Source organism: Schistocerca americana, chromosome 2 (assembly GCF_021461395.2).
Source record: "Schistocerca americana isolate TAMUIC-IGC-003095 chromosome 2, iqSchAmer2.1, whole genome shotgun sequence".
Taxonomy (NCBI): Eukaryota; Metazoa; Arthropoda; class Insecta; order Orthoptera; family Acrididae; genus Schistocerca; species Schistocerca americana.
This window is the reverse complement of record NC_060120.1, coordinates 1,063,583,458-1,063,602,010: the sequence shown is the minus strand read 5'-3', so window position 1 is coordinate 1,063,602,010 and position 18,553 is coordinate 1,063,583,458. Positions and strand designations below refer to the sequence as shown.

Here is an 18,553-nt window from a genome sequence, read left to right as displayed (position 1 = left end):
CCAGTGAATAAGATTCCAGGTCGAAGACGTTTCTGGAGACGCCACGGACAGCAGCGGGATACCAACCTGGCTGTCGCCCGCCGTGCGGCCTTCATCCAGGAGTGGTGGTCTGGGATGGCGTTTCCTTTCATAGCAGGACTCCTTTGGTTGTCATCCGCACCTCCCTTACAGCACAGCGGTACGTCGACGATACTCCACGACACGTTATGTTGATCTTCATGGCAAACCATCCTGCGTTTACATTTCAACAAGGTAATGCCCGTCCGCACGCTGCCAGAGTTTCTACTATTTGTGTTCATGCTTCCAAATCCTACCTTGGCCAGCAAGGTCATTGTATCTCTCGCTATTTGCGTACGTCTGTAGGGAAATGGGCAGGTACGATAATAGTTGGTGGTGACTTTAATTTGCCCTCGATATGCTGGCGGAAATGCATGTTTAATTCCGGAGGTAAGCATAAAATATCATCCGAAATTGTGCTAAATTCATTCTCTGGAAATTATTTTCATGCAGTTAGTTCATGAGCCCAGGCGAATAGTAAACAGTTGTGAAAACGCACGTGACCTCTTAGCAAGAAATAATCCTGAATTAATAACGAGCGTCAAAGCCGATTCAGGGATTAGTGAACACAGAGTTTTCGTAGAGAGACTGAATGTTGTAATCCCCAAACCCTCGAAAAATAAGCGAAAAATTTACCTATTCAGAAAAGCAGATAAATATTCACTTGACGCTTTCCTGAGAGACAATCTCCACTCATTCCCAATTAATAATATACGTGTAGACCAGATGTGGCTTGAATTCAAAGAAATAGCATCGGCAGCAATTGAGAGATTTATACCAAATAAATTAACAAACGACGGAGCTGATCCTCCTTGGTACACAAAACAGGTTAGAACACTGTTGCACAAACAACGAGCAAGCATGCTAAATTTAAACAGACGCAAAATCCCCAAGATTGGCGATCTTTTACAGAAGCTCGAAATTTAGCGCGGACTTCAATGCGAGATGCTTATAACAATTTCCACAACGAAATTTTGTCTCGAAACCTTACAGAAAATCCAAAGAGATACTAGTCGTGTGTGAAGTATGTAAGCGGCAAGAAACAATCAATGCCTTCTCTGTGCGATAGCAATGGAGATACTTTCGACGACAGTGCTGCCAAAGCAGATTCACTAAACACAGCCTTCCGAAATGCCTTCACAAAAGAAGACTAAGTAAATATTCCAGAATTCGAATCGAGAACAGCTGCCAACATGAGTAACGTAGAAGTGAATATCCTGATAGTGAAGCAACTCAAATCACTTAATGAAAGCAAGTCTTCTGGTCCAGACTGCATACCAATTAGGTTCCTTTCGGAGTATACTGATGCATTAGCTCCATACTTGACAATCATATACAACCGTTCGCTCGACGAAAGATCCGTACTCAAAGACTGGAAAGCTGCACAGGTCTCACCAATATTCAAGAAAGGTAGTAGGAGTAATCCACTATATTACATGCCCATATCAATAACGTCGAAATGCAGCAGGATTTTAGAACATATATTGTGTTCGAACATTATGAATTACCTCGAAGAAAACGGTCTATTGACACACAGTCAGCATGAGTTTAGAAAACATCGTTCCTGTGAAACACAACTAACTCTTTATCCACATGAACTGTTGAGTGCTATTGACAAGGGATTTCAGATCGATTCCGTATTTCTGGATGGCTTTTGATACTGTACCAAACAAGCGGCTCGTAGTGAAATTGAGTGCTTATGGAATATCGACTCAGTTATGTGACTGGGTTTGTGATTTCCCGTCAGAGACGTCACAGTTCGTAATAACTGACGGAAAGTCATCGAGTAAAACAGAAGTGATTTCTGGCATTCCCCAAGGTAGTGTTACAGGCCCTTTGCCGTTCCTTATCTACATGAACGATTTGGGAGACAATCTGAGCAGCCGTCTTCGGTTGTTTGCAGACGACGCTGTCATTTACGACTAATAAAGTCATCAAAGGTCAAAACAAACTGCAAAACAATTTAGAAGAAATATAGAAATGGTGCGAAATTGGCAGTTGACCCTAAATAACGAAAAGTGTGAGGACATCCACATGAGTGCTAAAAGGAACTCGTTAAACTTCGGTTACACGATAAATCAGTCTAATCTAAAAGCCGTAAATTCAGCTAAATACCTAGGTATAATTACGAACAACTTAAATAGGAAGGAACACATAGAAAATGTTGTGGAGAAGGCTACCCAAAGACTGCGTTTTATTGCCAGGACACTTAGAAAATGTAACAGACCTACTAAGGAGGCTGCCTACACTACGCTTGTCCGTTCTCTTTTAGAATACTGCTGCACGGTGTGGGATGCTTACCAGATAGGACTGACGGAGTACATCGAAAAAGTTCAAAGAAAGGCAGCACGTTTTGTATTATCACGAAATATGGGAGAGAGTGTCACAGAAATGACACAGGATTTGGGCTGGAAATCATTAAAAGAAAGGTGTTTTTCGTTGCGACGGAATCTTCTCACGAAATCCCAACCACCAACTTTCTCCTCCGAATGCGAAAATATTTTGTTGACACCGACCTACGTAGGGAGGAACGATCACCACGATAAAATTAGGGAAACCAGAGCTCGTACGGAAAGATATAGGTGTTCATTCTTTCCGGGCGCTAACGAAATTGGAATAATAGAGAATTGTGAAGGTGTTTTGATGAACCCTCTGCCAGTCACTTAAATGTGATTTCCAGAGTATCCATGCTGATGTAAACGTAGGTCTCTCCAACCAGATCGAGATTTTGACGATATAACGCGCCTATTGGATAGAATTTGGCATGATATCCCGGTTTGCTCCCATTCGGATAACTCTTTCGTGGTGCGTGTTTTTTTATTTTTTTATACATGTTTGGGTTCACGCTAGTTACCTTTCGATAATAGACCCTGTACATTGAGATTATAAACAGTTATGGCACCTTCCTGATTTTATATAACATTACAATAATTCAAATTTCTGCTGACAAATTTTGTTTATGCTGCTCTAAATGTGTTTTTGTTCGTTATTTTGGCTTTAGATCTGTCCTTCTGCTTTGTGCAATCTGCTTTTATTACTGCACTAAGAATATGAATACTTGTTTATTTCATGTTATGTTTAGAATGTTGTTTACAATTACGGAACAATATTGCCTGTTGTGAAATGTGCGTGGTCGTGCGGTAGCGTTCTCGCTTCCCGCGCCCGGGTTCCCGGGTTCGATTCCCGGCGGGGTCAGGGATTTTCTCTGCCTCGTGATGACTGGGTGTTGTGTGACGTCCTTAGGTTAGTTAGGTTTAAGTAGTTCTAAGTTCTAGGGGACTGATGACCATAGATGTTAAGTCCAATAGTGCTCAGAGCCATTTTTTTGTGAAATGTGTGTGCAATACCTTTCTCTCTCTCTCCTTGTATGTGTGTGTGTGTGTGTGTGTGTGTGTGTGTGTGTGTGAGAGAGAGAGAGAGAGAGAGAGAGAGAGAGAGAGAGAGAGAGAGAGAGAGCTCTCCTTTTTATCATACGCATATATCAGAACCATCAGACAAGAGACATCGGACTCTGTCTTCGCATTTGTCAGTTAAGTGTAGTGGATCAAAACGTGACCAGGCATCAAATATCCTTGTAGGCAACAAGACTGACATAGTCGCCATTCAAGAGACTCATATGAACATCGATGGCAAACTCAAGTCAAGAGGGAGAATACCGGGATATAAACTACTAGGAGCCACACTTCATCATGTTTATGAACGTGTGACATACTATTTGCAATGACATACAGGACGTCTGTTTGGTGAATACCTGTACCGAAAGCGAACCCGTAGTATCACCACAAACGTTGAAAGGCTGTCAATAACAGTGATGTGGGTAAACCTTCTTAAGTGGTCAGAAGAAGTCCTAACAATACAGTGATCAAAACGGAGATAAACTTGTATAATGGGCTGAAGAGAGAAATCTAAACCTTATATCTGATGCAAGAAACAAGAGCACTTTCACAAAATGCAGAAAAATTGGAGCACAACCCCGACTTGTGTTTTGTACCCCAAAAAAAATCAACATTTCCACATGTCTAGAAAGGTGCTCAGAGGCTTCCCACGTGGTCAACACCCGTATGAAACAGGAATACGAATGGTAGTAGTGAAGTCCATTCGAAGATCGAGATGATGTTTCCGGAAAGCAAAAACTAACATTTGTAAGTGTCCTTCAATTTTATTGGCAGTACTCTACACACTGTGATATGACTGAATCCTGTGTAACATGGCGGAAAAATCAAATTTCAACCATTGCCACTTTTTGTGTTAAGTATACATTCTGTCACGACTTATTTTGGAGGGGGGGGGGGGAGGGGGTTAATTTCTTGCAGAATATGTACCTGTAGGCAACAAATTAAACCCTCATACAGCCTTGCAAAAAATACTTTATTTTCCAAACTCGGAAAAGAAGTCAAAGAGTAAAAACGTATATCTAACGTCCGCAGTACTTGCATGGAGTAAACGAAGCACGCACCACTCGCTACTCCCATGTTCCCACATACCTTTCAATGAACGCCGCAAGCTATTCAATAGAGTAAAAATTAGATACTGATCCAAGGATTCGGTGTCACTCAATCTGCAACAGTAACCACAGGAATTTTTGTATTTAGTGCCACAGATGAATGACCAGCCCACTCCAATGAAGTGTACTGCCGCCAAACCGTTGTTGCACTACCTCAGTAAAGGCTTTGATGGAAGAATCTATCTAAAAGTCCCAATAAACAGAGCTAAATCTCCGGTGACAAATTTAGCGACGAAACATACCTCCTTCACGAGACTATTGAAGCGTTTAATCAGCTACGGACTACAAAAATTTCAATTGACGAACCCAGAGTGCCGCAAAATCTTCTTCGGGAAATTGTCTGGATTTCAGAGCTGTGGTAACAAAAGCCAGTTCTGTTCCAACGGAAATAAAACAAAAATGATATCCCATTTAGAGAGCAATAAAAGCCATATTGAAAACATTTGCGTTGATATTGCAAATAGAGTGGTCGAAGCGACATCTCTCTCTCGGTTTGGCTGTCTAAATTGTTTTGTCGAATGCGCTGAGCGTTACTTTTGTTTTTCCGCGGTGACGTCAACAAGGAGCCAAATGAAAAGTCGATCATTCCGACCAACGAGCTGTATATGGTACTTTTAAACCGGAACGCGCAGCGAAATTACTGTTTTCATTTGATATTTGCTTCTCGTTTTGCCCACTGGAAATTGATACGTCGCGAATTTTGCTCGCTTTAGTGAGGAAAATAACGCGTTACGATTGCGAGGGTGTCTGTAGAGCCGCAGCAGTGAGTTATCCCGCTGGCTTTGTGATATGGCCAGTGGACAGAAACATAAGCAGTCACATGAAACGGGCGTTAGGAAGGCATGGAAACAGGCGTCGAAGCTTCGACACAGCGTGGCAGCGCTGTTTGCAGAAAGGATTTGTGACGAAAGCTGCTACACTTCCCGATCATTGTTGCAGGACGCTGGGGTCAGGAGCGAAGTAGACTTCGTAACTCATCCGAAAGGTGTTACGCTGGACGGTAGGTTCAGGTCGCGGCTCAAATTAACCCAGTCCATTTCAACAATGTTACTTTACAGAAAGCATTGCCGCGAAGATGCTGCTTTATGACTTGGTGACACGATGATACAATCATCGTCTCCAATCTATTCGTCTATTGTAAACAGTACAAAATGCTCTAAAACGTGTTCAAATCACTCCGATTTTAGCGTTGTCTTAAGCTCAATAAGGAGACCCAATACGGTAACATCAGCTCATAAGTATCTCGCTGGTGGCACTACACACGATGGGAGTCAACGTTCTGCAGCCATTTGCCAAGCCCAAAATCTTCCATCGGACTGCCGCAGGTTATAGCCTGATTCGTCACTTCAAACCACTCGCTTCCACTTCTCCAGTGACCATTGACGTTTCTCTTTACACCAACTCAAGTGTCGTTTAGTACTGACGACAGTAATGTGTGGCTCTCGAGGAGACGCTCGACCATTGTACACCGTTCTTCTTAATGTTCAAAGCACAGTCATTGCTCCAAAAGCGACTCCTTCCGCTGATTTTAAGCGTTCTTTTTTGCAAACACTCTCCGAAATACTCGACGATCTCTGTTAGGTCACGTGGTCCACCTGGCTTTCGTTTAGACATGACTGTTCCTTCATATTCCCACTTCACAATCACATTACTAACAGGGGAGTTGCTGAGCTGTAGAAAGGTTGAAGTGTGTGTGATGGAGTTGTTATTCGGGTGACATCCAGTGTTCGAAGTCATTGAGCTCTCCGTCTGCAGCTCGTGGTCTAGTTGCTACATCTGGATCACGGGGTCCCAGATTCGATTTCCGGTCGAGCTGGGGATTTTCTCTTCCCGAGGGTTGGATTTCTGTGTTGTCCTCGTAATTTCATCATCATCCCTATTATTTGTGACAGTGGCTAGATTGGACTGTAAAACAATTGGACTGTGAAGAAACTGGGACCTTGTACGGGCGCTAATGATCGCGCAGTTGGGCACCCCACAAACGAAACATGACTGAGCGCTCTTGACCGAGGCAGTTTGGTCTTACCACTTCTCTACTGACCTCCTAATACCCCCCTCCTTTTATGCTGCCAGATCCTCCGCTCATGACATCTAGTGATGTAGTCTGCATTATACGAGGCCTCTCTGTGATGATGCTAAAAACTTTGAGGGATGATGACGAACATGAGGTCCTATACTCCTTGACAGAGCTTAGGGGACGATGCGGGAGACCCGCGCCGCCGCACTAGGCATGGTCCCAGCGGAGGTGGTTTGCCATTCCCTTCCATCGACCGTAATGGGGATGAATAATGATGATGAGGAGGAGGAGGAGGACGACACAACAATACCCAGTCATTTCGAGGCAGGAGAAAATCCCTGACCCCGCTGGGAATCGAACCCGGGACCCCGTGCTCCGGAAGCGAGAGACGTCGCTACCGCGAGACCACGAGCTGCGGACTGGGGGATGATGGGGAAGAGCAAATGGACCAATTTAGGGTAAGTGACTCTGGTCCGGAAACCAACGAGTCGAAAGTTAAGTTACAACCGAAGACTGTTCTGATTCCTCTGACAGTGGACCTTTTATACTGCAAGGTCTTTGCTCTCCATATTTTGGGAGAAGGTAGTACGTGCCTAAACAAGCAAAAATTGTATAATAAGTAGGGGATCTAAGATGTAAATCTTAACCTAGGGGTGGCCAAGAACTTATCTAGAGAGCCGCGCCATAGCGCTCCGTCTAACTGCATACTTCCCCCACTGCCACGCCAAGCTGTTTGAGCCGAAGGAGGGGGAAGAGGGCTAAAAGGCGAACGGACCGTATTTAGACGACAATGCTGCCGCACTGAAGATGACTTGCTTTCATTTCTCAAATCAGAAACGAAACAAAGTTTCAGTATTATTCATTTTTGGCGCGCTGAAGACGTAAGTATTATAGTTTTGTCTGGTACAAATTGTCCGAATAAGGACAAACGGCGACAGTAAAACAAATACTTACTCTCAGGTTACCACATAATTGTAGCTCATTTAGTTCCATAATCGAAAAACGTCTCTCACACACCTACGTTGATCGAAATACACTCCTGGAAATTGAAATAAGAACACCGTGAATTCATTGTCCCAGGAAGGGGAAACTTTATTGACACATTCCTGGGGTCAGATACATCACATGATCACACTGACAGAACCACAGGCACATAGACACAGGCAACAGAGCATGCACAATGTCGGCACTAGTACAGTGTATATCCACCTTTCGCAGCAATGCAGGATGCTATTCTCCCATGGAGATGATCGTAGAGATGCTGGATGTAGTCCTGTGGAACGGCTTGCCATGCCATTTCCACCTGGCGCCTCAGTTGGACCAGCGTTCGTGCTGGACGTGCAGACCGCGTGAGACGACGCTTCATCCAGTCCCAAACATACTCAATGGGGGACAGATCCGGAGATCTTGCTGGCCAGGGTAGTTGACTTACACCTTCTAGAGCACGTTGGGTGGCACGGGATACATGCGGACGTGCATTGTCCTGTTGGAACAGCAAGTTCCCTTGCCGGTCTAGGAATGGTAGAACGATGGGTTCGATGACGGTTTGGATGTACCGTGCACTATTCAGTGTCCCCTCGACGATCACCAGTGGTGTACGGCCAGTGTAGGAGATCGCTCCCCACACCATGATGCCGGGTGTTGGCCCTGTGTGCCTCGGTCGTATGCAGTCCTGATTGTGGTGCTCACCTGCACGGCGCCAAACACGCATACGACCATCATTGGCACCAAGGCAGAAGCGACTCTCATCGCTGAAGACGACACGTCACCATTCGTCCCTCCATTCACGCCTGTCGCGACACCACTGGAGGCGGGCTGCACGATGTTGGGGCGTGAGCGGAAGACGGCCTAACGGTGTGCGGGACCGTAGCCCAGCTTCATGGAGACGGTTGCGAATGGTCCTCGCCGATACCCCAGGAGCAACAGTGTCCCTAATTTGCTGGGAAGTGGCGGTGCGGTCCCCTACGGCACTGCGTAGGATCCTATGGTCTTGGCGTGCATCCGTGCGTCGCTGCGGTCCGGTCCCAGGTCGACGGGCACGTGCACCTTCCGCCGACCACTGGCGACAACATCGATGTACTGTGGAGACCTCACGCCCCACGTGTTGAGCAATTCGGCGGTACGTCCACCCGGCCTCCCGCATGCCCACTATACGCCCTCGCTCAAAGTCCGTCAACTGCACATACGGTTCACGTCCACGCTGTCGCGGCATGCTACCAGTGTTAAAGACTGCGATGGAGCTCCGTATGCCACGGCAAACTGGCTGACACTGACGGCGGCGGTGCACAAATGCTGCGCAGCTAGCGCCATTCGACGGCCAACACCGCGGTTCCTGGTGTGTCCGCTGTGCCGTGCGTGTGATCATTGCTTGTACAGCCCTCTAGCAGTGTCCGGAGCAAGTATGGTGGGTCTGACACACCGGTGTCAATGTGTTCTTTTTTCCATTTCCAGGAGTGTATTTTATCATGTTTGCAGGCTCATTACGGTGACGTGGAAACTTTTCCTCAGAAAAATAATGTCCTGCACAGTTTTCACGAAACAAAGTTTGTCTTTAAGGCGGGGATTACATACCAGATCAGCCAATTCCATTTGCACATTAACAGCACGGCTCTCAGCTGAAACGACGAACAATCTCTTAAATGGGCCGAAAACAGATGTAAGGTTGGCAACGTCCCCGAAATGTTAAGAAAGCTGTTCTTTTAAGGCCACAATGAATTCCTGAGTTTTCTTTAACGGCAGTGAGATTAGGGAAATAGACTGTGTTTGTCAGAAGGTGCCCCTTCACATAATGCGAATTTATTTTTAAATTAATTTTCATCACATCAGAATGAAGTTGTTTGTCGCTTTTCAAAATCTTAGAGTGGGCAGGGTGCAGTCAAGTGGACTTAAAACGCGACATCTGAAATCCATTCCGGATCTTCTAATTTTCGTTTCTGCACTCTTTTTCCTTCAGAAATTCAGCAACAACGGGCTCCCCCTTAACGTAACTAACGTACTTTGGAAAAATGGTTCAAACTGCTCTAAGCACTATGGGACTTAACTTCTGAGGTCATCAGTCCTCTAGAACTTAGAACTACTTAAACCTAACTAACCTAAGGACATCACACACATCCATGCCCGAGGCAGGAATTGAACCTGCGGCCGTAGCAGCATCGCGGTTCTGGACTGAAGCGCCTAGAACCGCTCGGCCACAGCGGCCGGGCTTACTTTGCACTAATATGTAACGTCTTCATATTCTTCGTTGAGTTCCATCGAAAACTGTTTGCAACAGACAGTGGAATAGTGTGTCGACTTCAAAAATCCAGTTTAATTTCCTTACGTGCTCCATGCCTGCAGATCAGCACAAAGTTGGTGTACAGAGGAATGAATACCGTCTGTCGATCGTAGTAGTTGGTTGCTCTTACATTGTCAAATAAGTATTTAAATTCATTCTGCATGATATTGTAATGTCGTTTCACAGCAAAGTTGCAGTGCGAGTCGATCATGCAACTGTATAATAGATATTGATATTTCTTATCCCTTTCTTCTGTCATTCGCATACATTTTTAAAGACTTGTGCAGATAGATCGCTAGACTGCCTCTTTTTGTGCAGACAGCCACTGGGCCATTGAACGTCCGTCATACCACGGGCAAATAGCGAAGGGACATCAGCATTCTGTAGATCAGAAGAGACGACCGAAAAATGCCACTCCGGAATACTAAATAGAATGTCGCGCTGTAGCGGGTAATTTCGAGAAGGTCCGAGCAAAGTTGAGACAGCACGGAGGTCGGCCCGCACGCGGCTTGCACAGTGTGGCACGGCGTGGCCGGACCGCCCCACTTGTTCAGCAAAAGAAATGTATTTCACTATAGCAAAGATGAAGACGTGCTCGTAATCTCTCAAGGTATGCAATTTAGACCCCACGTTTAGTAGACAATTTTTTCTTATTTTGGTCCATACTGACACTTCTCCAAGTATGGAAAGCTTTAGAAGAGGTCCATGCCAGAGGTGTCAAGACATTTTTGCTTGTAACCTCTGACCCGGTCCCTTAGCTTAAAGTGACACCCTTAACCCTCCCTATCATCCCTGTTAGTTTGTAATGTCCTCACGGAATCACTGGTTCGCCTTGAAGGTTCGTATCAGACAAACGTCACATCGCACACTCTTGATGAACGGGGAGGTGTGGTGGCGAGCAGAGTGAGGGTACGCCTGTCTCTAGGCGACAGCAGCGCCTGTGATACTGAGCGGGCCCACAAGGTACTGTTTCGAGCACCGCCTCGATCAATGGCAGTCATTATCGAACACCACGAGGTAGATTTAGGGAAGTGCGACGCAAGAAAATCGAATGAAGAGGGGGAAGGGAATGAGTAAGCCTAACTTAACCATTGTTATAACATCGACGCTCCCTCCATTAACGAAACGAAACGCTGACGAGGCAGAGCATTCTGGCCACCACCCAACGCGACACTGAGTGAGTACTGGTGGGGTTGCGGGCATACGACATAGGGAGACGATACACTGATGTGACAGAAGTTAATGGATACCTCCTAATATTCTGTCGGGCCAGCCTTTTGCCCGCTGACGTGCAGCAACTCGAGGTGGCATGGACTCAACAAGTAGTTGAAAGTCCTCTGCAGAAATATTAAGCCATGCATCGCCTACAGCCGTCGAAAATGTCGCCCACAGCCGTCGAAAATGTCGCCGATGCAGGATTTTGTGCACGAGATGATCTCTCGATTGTCTCCGATAAACGCTCGATGGGATTCGTTTCGGGTGATCTAAGTGGCCATATCATTCGCTCGAACTGCCAAACGTTCTTCAAACCATTCACGATCAGCTGTGACCCAGTGACATGGCGCACTGTCATCCATAAAAATTTCGCCCTTTTCTTGCAACATGAAGTCTATGAAATGGTCTTCAAGTAACCGAACAAAAAAAAAAAAATGTTGAAATGTATGTGAAATCTTATAGGACTTAGCAGCTAAGGTCATCAGTCCCTAAGCTTACACACTACTTAACCTGAATTATCCTAAGGACAAACACACACCCATGCCCGAGGGAGGACTCGAACCTCCGATGGGACCAGCCGCACAGTCCGTGACTGCAGCGCCTTAGACCGCTTGGCTTAACCAAACACAACCATTTGCAGCCGAAGATCGGTTCAGATGAACTAGAGACCCAATCCGTTCCATGTAAACACAAACCACACCATTACAGAGCCACCACCACCTTGCAAGGTGTCTCGTTGACAACTTGGGTCCACGGTTCCGTGGGATCTGCACCACACTCGAATCCTACCATCACCTCTTACCAACTGAAATCAGGACTCATCTGACCAGGTGAATGTTTTCCAGTCGTCTGGCATCCAACTGATGCGGTCACGAACCAGGAGAGCCGCCGCAGTTGTTGTTGTGATGTTAACAAAGGCACTCGTGTCGGTCGTCTGCTGCCATATTCATTAACACCAAATTTCGCCGCACTATCCGACCGGATACATTCACCGAACGTCCCAGAATGATTTCTACGGCTATTTCACACAGCGTTGCTTTTCTGTTAGCAGTCACAATTGTACGCAAACATCACTGCCTCGGTCGTTACATGCAGGCCGCCGGCCACTGAGTTGTACGTAGTGAGAGATATTGCCTGAAATTTGGTATTCTCGGCACACTCTTGACTCGGAATATTGAACTCCTCAACGATTTCCGAAATGCGTCTATCTCCAATGCGTCTATCTCCAATTAGCATTCCGGGTTTAAAGTGTGGTAACTCCCGTCGCGATGCCACAATCACGTCGGGAACCTTTTCATATAAATAACCTGAGTTCAAATGACAGCCCCGCCAATACACTACCCCTTTATACCTCGCGTACGCGATACCACCACCATCTGTTTATGTTGTTCGCGTGCTGCTTGCGTGAGCATCTCAGGAAAGTAGTTGAAGGACGATGAAACCACGAGTGGCCGACAAACTATTGGATTCATACGCTTTTTCACAGAGCGTAAAGGTAGGAGACTTACCGCTCTGTGAAGCAGAATAGGCAGCGACCTGCGGCAGGTATGACTACAGGCCGCAGTGGTCGTTCAGGTACAAGTGTTTCGTAGTTCACCGTGCAGAACACAGTGTTCAACAGTGGATCTGCGGCAGACGATCTGTACGTGTTCCTATGTTGACCAAACGACAGCATCATCAATTATAAGGGGCAGTAAAATGAAAATCGAACACCCGCTGAGCCGTGCGTGGCTCGTGTTCCCGCCATGATGTATTTTACACCTTGTTTTTAACGTACTTCCATCTCACTACATTAATTTGAATTACTACTGTCACTGAGTTGCTGATTTGCCAGACGGTGAGCGGCGTTAGCAGCGAGTATCGATATATCCGCACTCGTAGTATCTTTGCTCGACTGCTATTACTTCCCACTGGTTGTCTGTCGTAAGCAGTTCAGATCGGGAGTTCGCGTCCCGAGTTCAGGTATGCCAGTCAATTGGAACGTGTCCGGAGCACAGTCCGGACCTGCCAGTCGGGCTGTTGCAATGCGGCACTAGTGCAGTCAGGTTGGAACAGCAGTGAGCTCTGCGTCGACAGGGCTCGCCCGCCAAGTGCCGCCACGCATCACTTGAGCCGGGCCACGGTCTTGGTGGATCGTCGGTCGGTCGTCCTACCGGACGATGAGTTTTGGCTCGCCGATCGTTCATGAGTCGGCTGGGTGTGTGTGCATCGACTCCCGACTTGTCTGCGTGTGAGTTTAGTTACTGCTGGGTGTCGTTCATGTCTTCGTGCAGTGTTTGTCGGGTTGTGTGTGTAGTTGGCGTTATTTCCTGGCAACTATTTTAGATGTTGTCGGCATTCTGAGGGAGTCGGTCGGTTGCTGCGGAGCAGGCAAATTCAAGTGCACCAGCGGAATTTTCTGCCTTGTGGCCGTTAGTGTTCCGATTACTTGCCCTGGCCACTAACGTAATTTCAGGCAGCGTCCTTTCCTCACCTGTTGCCGCTGTTGTGTCGGTCGGTCCGCGACTGTCCCCTGGTTGGTTTCCGACGGATCAAGTATAGTTGGGTTCACCACCTGTCTCACCTAAGTGAACGAGGGTAGACCGACCTCCCTGGAGGCTTTCTGAATGCCACCGTTGTTTAATTATCTGTAGTCAACTATTGTAAAATTTAGACTTATGGTTATTTCTTTGGTTTCCTTAAAATTTTGCTAAATTAATTTTCAAGCTTAAACACTGCGGCCTTCTGCCTTTAAAGATTATGGTAATATATTTTAAGCATTTTGAAGTTTAATTGTGGCCCTCATTCAATGGTATTGCACCTTGTATACGTTGCTTCTTTAAATTATTTTATTACTATCTTAATTGGTTTTTTATCTTGTTGATTTTAAGATTTCTTGTTGTTAAACATGCTGGCCTTCTGCCTTTGAATCTCTATAATATATTCTGATATTTTGGAATTTAATTTAGGTCCTCAGCCATTTGTATTGCACCTTGCGTATGTTGCTTTTTTGAATTATTTTATTGATATCTTAATTGGATTTTTATCTTGTTAAGATTTCTTGTTGGAGGCCTTCAGCCGTGAAAGAGTTGCACTCTGTAAAGATCCGGCTATGTGCCGCTTTGGTTGTAAAGGTTATTAAATTACAATAGCGCGACTGCTACGGTCGCAGGTTCGAATCCTGCCTCGGGCATGGATGTGTGTGATGTCCCTAGGTTAGTTAGGTTTCAGTAGTTCTAAGTTCTAGAGGACTGATAACCTCAGATGTTGAGTCCCATAGTGCTCAGAGCCATTTGAACCATTTTTTGAAATTACAATAAATGACAATTATAAGCAGAAACTGGCTCTTTCCACAATACTATTACCTGTTCTGCCCAGCGGGTTTAGCGGTCGTATCAGCCGCCACAACGGGACCATGGAAACTTTCCATTCAAAAGTAACCACCACAAAGATTTACATCCCACTGGGAGACGAGACTATCAATTCCTGTTTCGTAGAGCGCCGTCGGCCGCTTACGGATCCACAACCGTATCCACTCTTGCACTTCCTCGTCCGATTGAAACGGACGTTGACGCACGTCTTTCTTCAGGTGAGCCAAGATACGAAAACCACACGGTGAAAGATGCGGGCTATACGGCGGACGTTGTAGTGATTCATCAGGTAACTATAACACTAAACGACAGCAGTGATGACGGATAAAATGAAACGTCACACAACAGCGATACAGAGACAGAATATGAAGCGGGCACGCACTAAGACAAGGTAACACGTAAGACAAACGTACATACGTAGATAATAGAGAAAGAAATACCTACGAACAGAGCTACACAGAATTTTACAAATAAAGGAAATGCTGGTCATAAATGCATAACTCGATGGCCCCATTCGGAGATGCATCTTCCTGACAGACCTCATAAGCACTGACAGTGCTAACTACTACAATAATTGTCCTTGAATTGAGTGTCGCTATAATCTGTAAGCACTGACCCCCTACTATTGCCTAAGGGTCGCTTACAGAGTGTAATTAGTTTAGGAAATTTGCATACGAAGCTAATTAATTCATTTTGGAAACCGACCCATACACTACAAAGTAAAAATATTACTTGTAGAGTCAAATCGAAAGAAAAAGGCCTCTTCCTCCTCCTTTTACTCTCTTATAAATTATTAAATTTTTGCTTAATGCATTCGGCTTCTTTAAACTAATGTGCAGTTATTATTTCGTTCAACTTTATTTTGACTTATTGATATTATCTATATATTTCTTTCGCTGAAAACGAAATTTGCTTCTATAACGGTAAAATTATGCAGTTATATGATTAGAACTGTAAAATATACGGACTGTTTTAAAATACTATAAGGGGTAGTCAATTGAAAACGAGAGTGATGGAAAAAAGTACCTGACACAAGACGGTCAATAACTTCATGGAAAAATGTTTAGTTGCCTACGAAGCCATGATGACACCCAGGCATCCATCTTTTCGTCCAAAGCAAATCGACGGTAACAAATGCCTTTCTTCAGGGCTCCAATAGTATGGAAATCGCATGGGAAGAAATCGGGAATGAGTGGAGGATTTGTAAGAGCTTCCCTGCGAAATTTGTGCAGCGTAGACGAAACAACCTTGGCAACACGTGCGCTTACCGGAATGTTCCATATATTTCGAGCCCTGAAGAAAGACTTCAGGTATGGCTACAGTCATGGTTCCATAGGTAACCGCAAACTTTTTTTTTTTTTTTTTTTTTTTTATGAAGGCACTGACCGTCTAGTGTCACAGTGGGACAAATGAATTAACAGTTATGACGATTAGTTTTGAAATAATAGTTTACTTACCTTTATCCATTTGTCTTGTTTTAATCTGACGGCACTTTATAGGTAACGCATCTTCAAAAAAATGCAGTAAATGAAATGAAAAAAAAAATGAAACCTTTATCAAAAACTGGAGACGCTGTTACTGTGCGGCTTCACGTAAGAGGCAAGTGTACCGTTGCCTTCAGTGAATCTCTCTCTCTCTCTCTCTCTCTCTCTCTCTCTCTCTCTCTCTCTCTCTCACACACACACACACACACACACACACACACACACACACTCACTCTCGCTCTCCTCCTCCATGCTGAGCGAATTATCACAGCGGCGATAAAGGAAAGCGATGCGGGTGGGTTCCCCACCTAATTTTCCGGGCCACGTTCGCCGTGATTCGCCCCGTCACTCACAGCTTCCTCGCCACGGGAGCGCCCAATTTTCTGCCTCCTTTCACCGAAAAGAGTCAGAACTCATTCGTAGACACCAATCAGCCTTTGTCGGATTACTTCCTACCTTTAAGACCAATTAACTGCGATACTTTATCTGGTAACCGTACCACTTACCAGTTACGGTTACACACGGTCGCCATAGTCAGGCTCACTTTAATTCCTTTACCACGCAGTGACATCAAATGTACGGCTTATACTTTCATTTTATAGGAAGTAGTATGAAACTTAACGCTCACATTATCTTGGAATAGAAATATTTTACGGACGTACCGCTTTTTTCTCAATACTAACTGGGAATATTTTTATCAGTCACTTTATCGGTAGCCGATTGTTAAAGTTTAGTTTGGATAAAATTCCCCACTACCTCCCTCCTGAACTTCAAATCTATTTCTTTGTCAACGTTGCTGTGTTCTTCAGTATTCCATTTGTAGGAAACAGAAACATTGTTACATCTAGATCTATATGATTAGTCTGCTAATGAAACTTAAGTTCCTGTAAAAAGTTTCAAGAGACAATTTTTAAACTACTCGTGTGAGTAGTGGGTGGGAAAATGTACGCGTAAATATAGTGTTCTTAAAGTTCCTTGCCATTTCTGCCTTAACCTTAAAATTTTTGACTTTATTTCAGGTAATCTAGAAGGAACAACAGCTGCGGAAGAACAGCGAAGAGGCGTGGAACAATTTGGAGCTTAAATTTCACAAACCGTTTCCGAATAGAGGTGAGATTAAGAACATGGTCAAGAAATTCATGCGAACTGGTCAGCATCCAGGAAGCCCAGGTGGGGCAGAAGAAACTTACTCGCAGCCACGCAGCAACAACCAGAAGACTAAACAAAGAACTATCTAAGTAATAGCCCCCCCTTCCCCCCCTCCCCCCCCCCCCCCCCACCACCCACACACACAATGAAATCTTCCATAAACTTAAAGATGATGGCTATGCCGTCAGACGGGCTATGTGCTGTGACTTATTGGACGCTGTTAGAAATGCAAATTTAATGCTGCACATTCTGTTCAGTGATGAGCAACATTTCACGTCTGTGGACGGAAATAACTGTAGGATTAGGGCGGACGAATGTGGATTTTCTCATCTGGGAACTTATCAAATCTAGGTGAATCAAGTGATAATCAGTAAACTTCAAGAACTAAAGAAACTGCATTTTGGCAGCTGTGGGATAAATAACGCCGGCTATGCTACAAGGATGTTGCTGGTTACGTAGGAATAATGGAAATGTGCTTACTTTTGAAATGTCATCGCAATGAAATCCACTGAATTTGTAGTATGTGGATTTTCTCATCTGGGAACTCATCAAATCTAGGTGAATCAAGTGATAATCAGTAAACTTCAAGAACTAAAGAAACTGCATTTTGGCAGCTGTGGGATATATAACGCCGGATATGCTACAAGGATGTTGCTGGTTACGTAGGAATAATGGAAATGTGCTTACTTTTGAAATGTCATCGCAATGAAATCCACTGAATTTGTAGTAAGAAATGTTTGAATGTATGTTAATCTTGTTTATAGTCCTTAATCAACTCTTCAACTGGAAAATGGTACGTGACTTTAAAGACACACTGTATTTGTGTGTGAGGTCTGACTGCTCTTATTTTCTCGTCACTCCCATTCCTCCCTTTCTACTCTTTTGTTTTAGTGACCATTATCTCAACTCGCCTGTGTGTTCGCGAATCACTTTCCCATACTTCGAGAGGATGGCAGTTCAAATGCTCGTTCGGCCGTCATCCAAATTCATGTTTTTCGTGTTTTCGATAAATCGATTAGCGCTCCTCTGTCGACCTCGCCGTCGACTGAATCGCAAACCCTAATCTTTCTTACTGTTTCCTATCCACAAAAATTATAGTAATGGGTGCAAGTATATTTGTATGTATGTTCCATATCTCCTCCTAAACCACAGGACCGATTTCAACCACACTTGGTACACATAGCATTTACTGTCTTGGGAAGAATCGTTGTTGGGGTGAGAATCCATATCTGTCAAAGTAGTGGGGGTGGCAGTGGGATGATGGAGCAGTGTAATCCACGACGCACGAATACTCATACTTCAGTTATCCAATATATGCAAATGAGAGCACTAAAACTGAGACTTGAAAAATCTTTACACATATTTTCAAACCTTTATGAAACTTTTTCTCGCTGACGATCGCCTCAGAACGATGAAAGAAAAAAAACAACATTGCTTAATGTTAAGGTGAGAGAGGTAGGCTGTTTGGTTGTGGACTGTGGTCTCTGTCGAAGACGGGGATGT

At 44.8% G+C, this 18,553-nt stretch overlaps 1 protein-coding gene across 1 annotated transcript in view; it reads right to left on the bottom strand.

The window, feature by feature from the left end:
- The window catches only part of LOC124594675 (Down syndrome cell adhesion molecule-like protein Dscam2), a 175,880-nt gene extending 159,447 nt beyond the window's left edge, over positions 1-16,433 (bottom strand). Inside the window, exon 1 of the mRNA XM_047133043.1 lies at positions 16,408-16,433. Within this exon, the coding sequence (XP_046988999.1) occupies positions 16,408-16,433 (26 nt within the window). The remainder of the gene's footprint in view (positions 1-16,407) is intronic.
- Between the last annotated feature and the right edge of the window lie 2,120 nt (positions 16,434-18,553).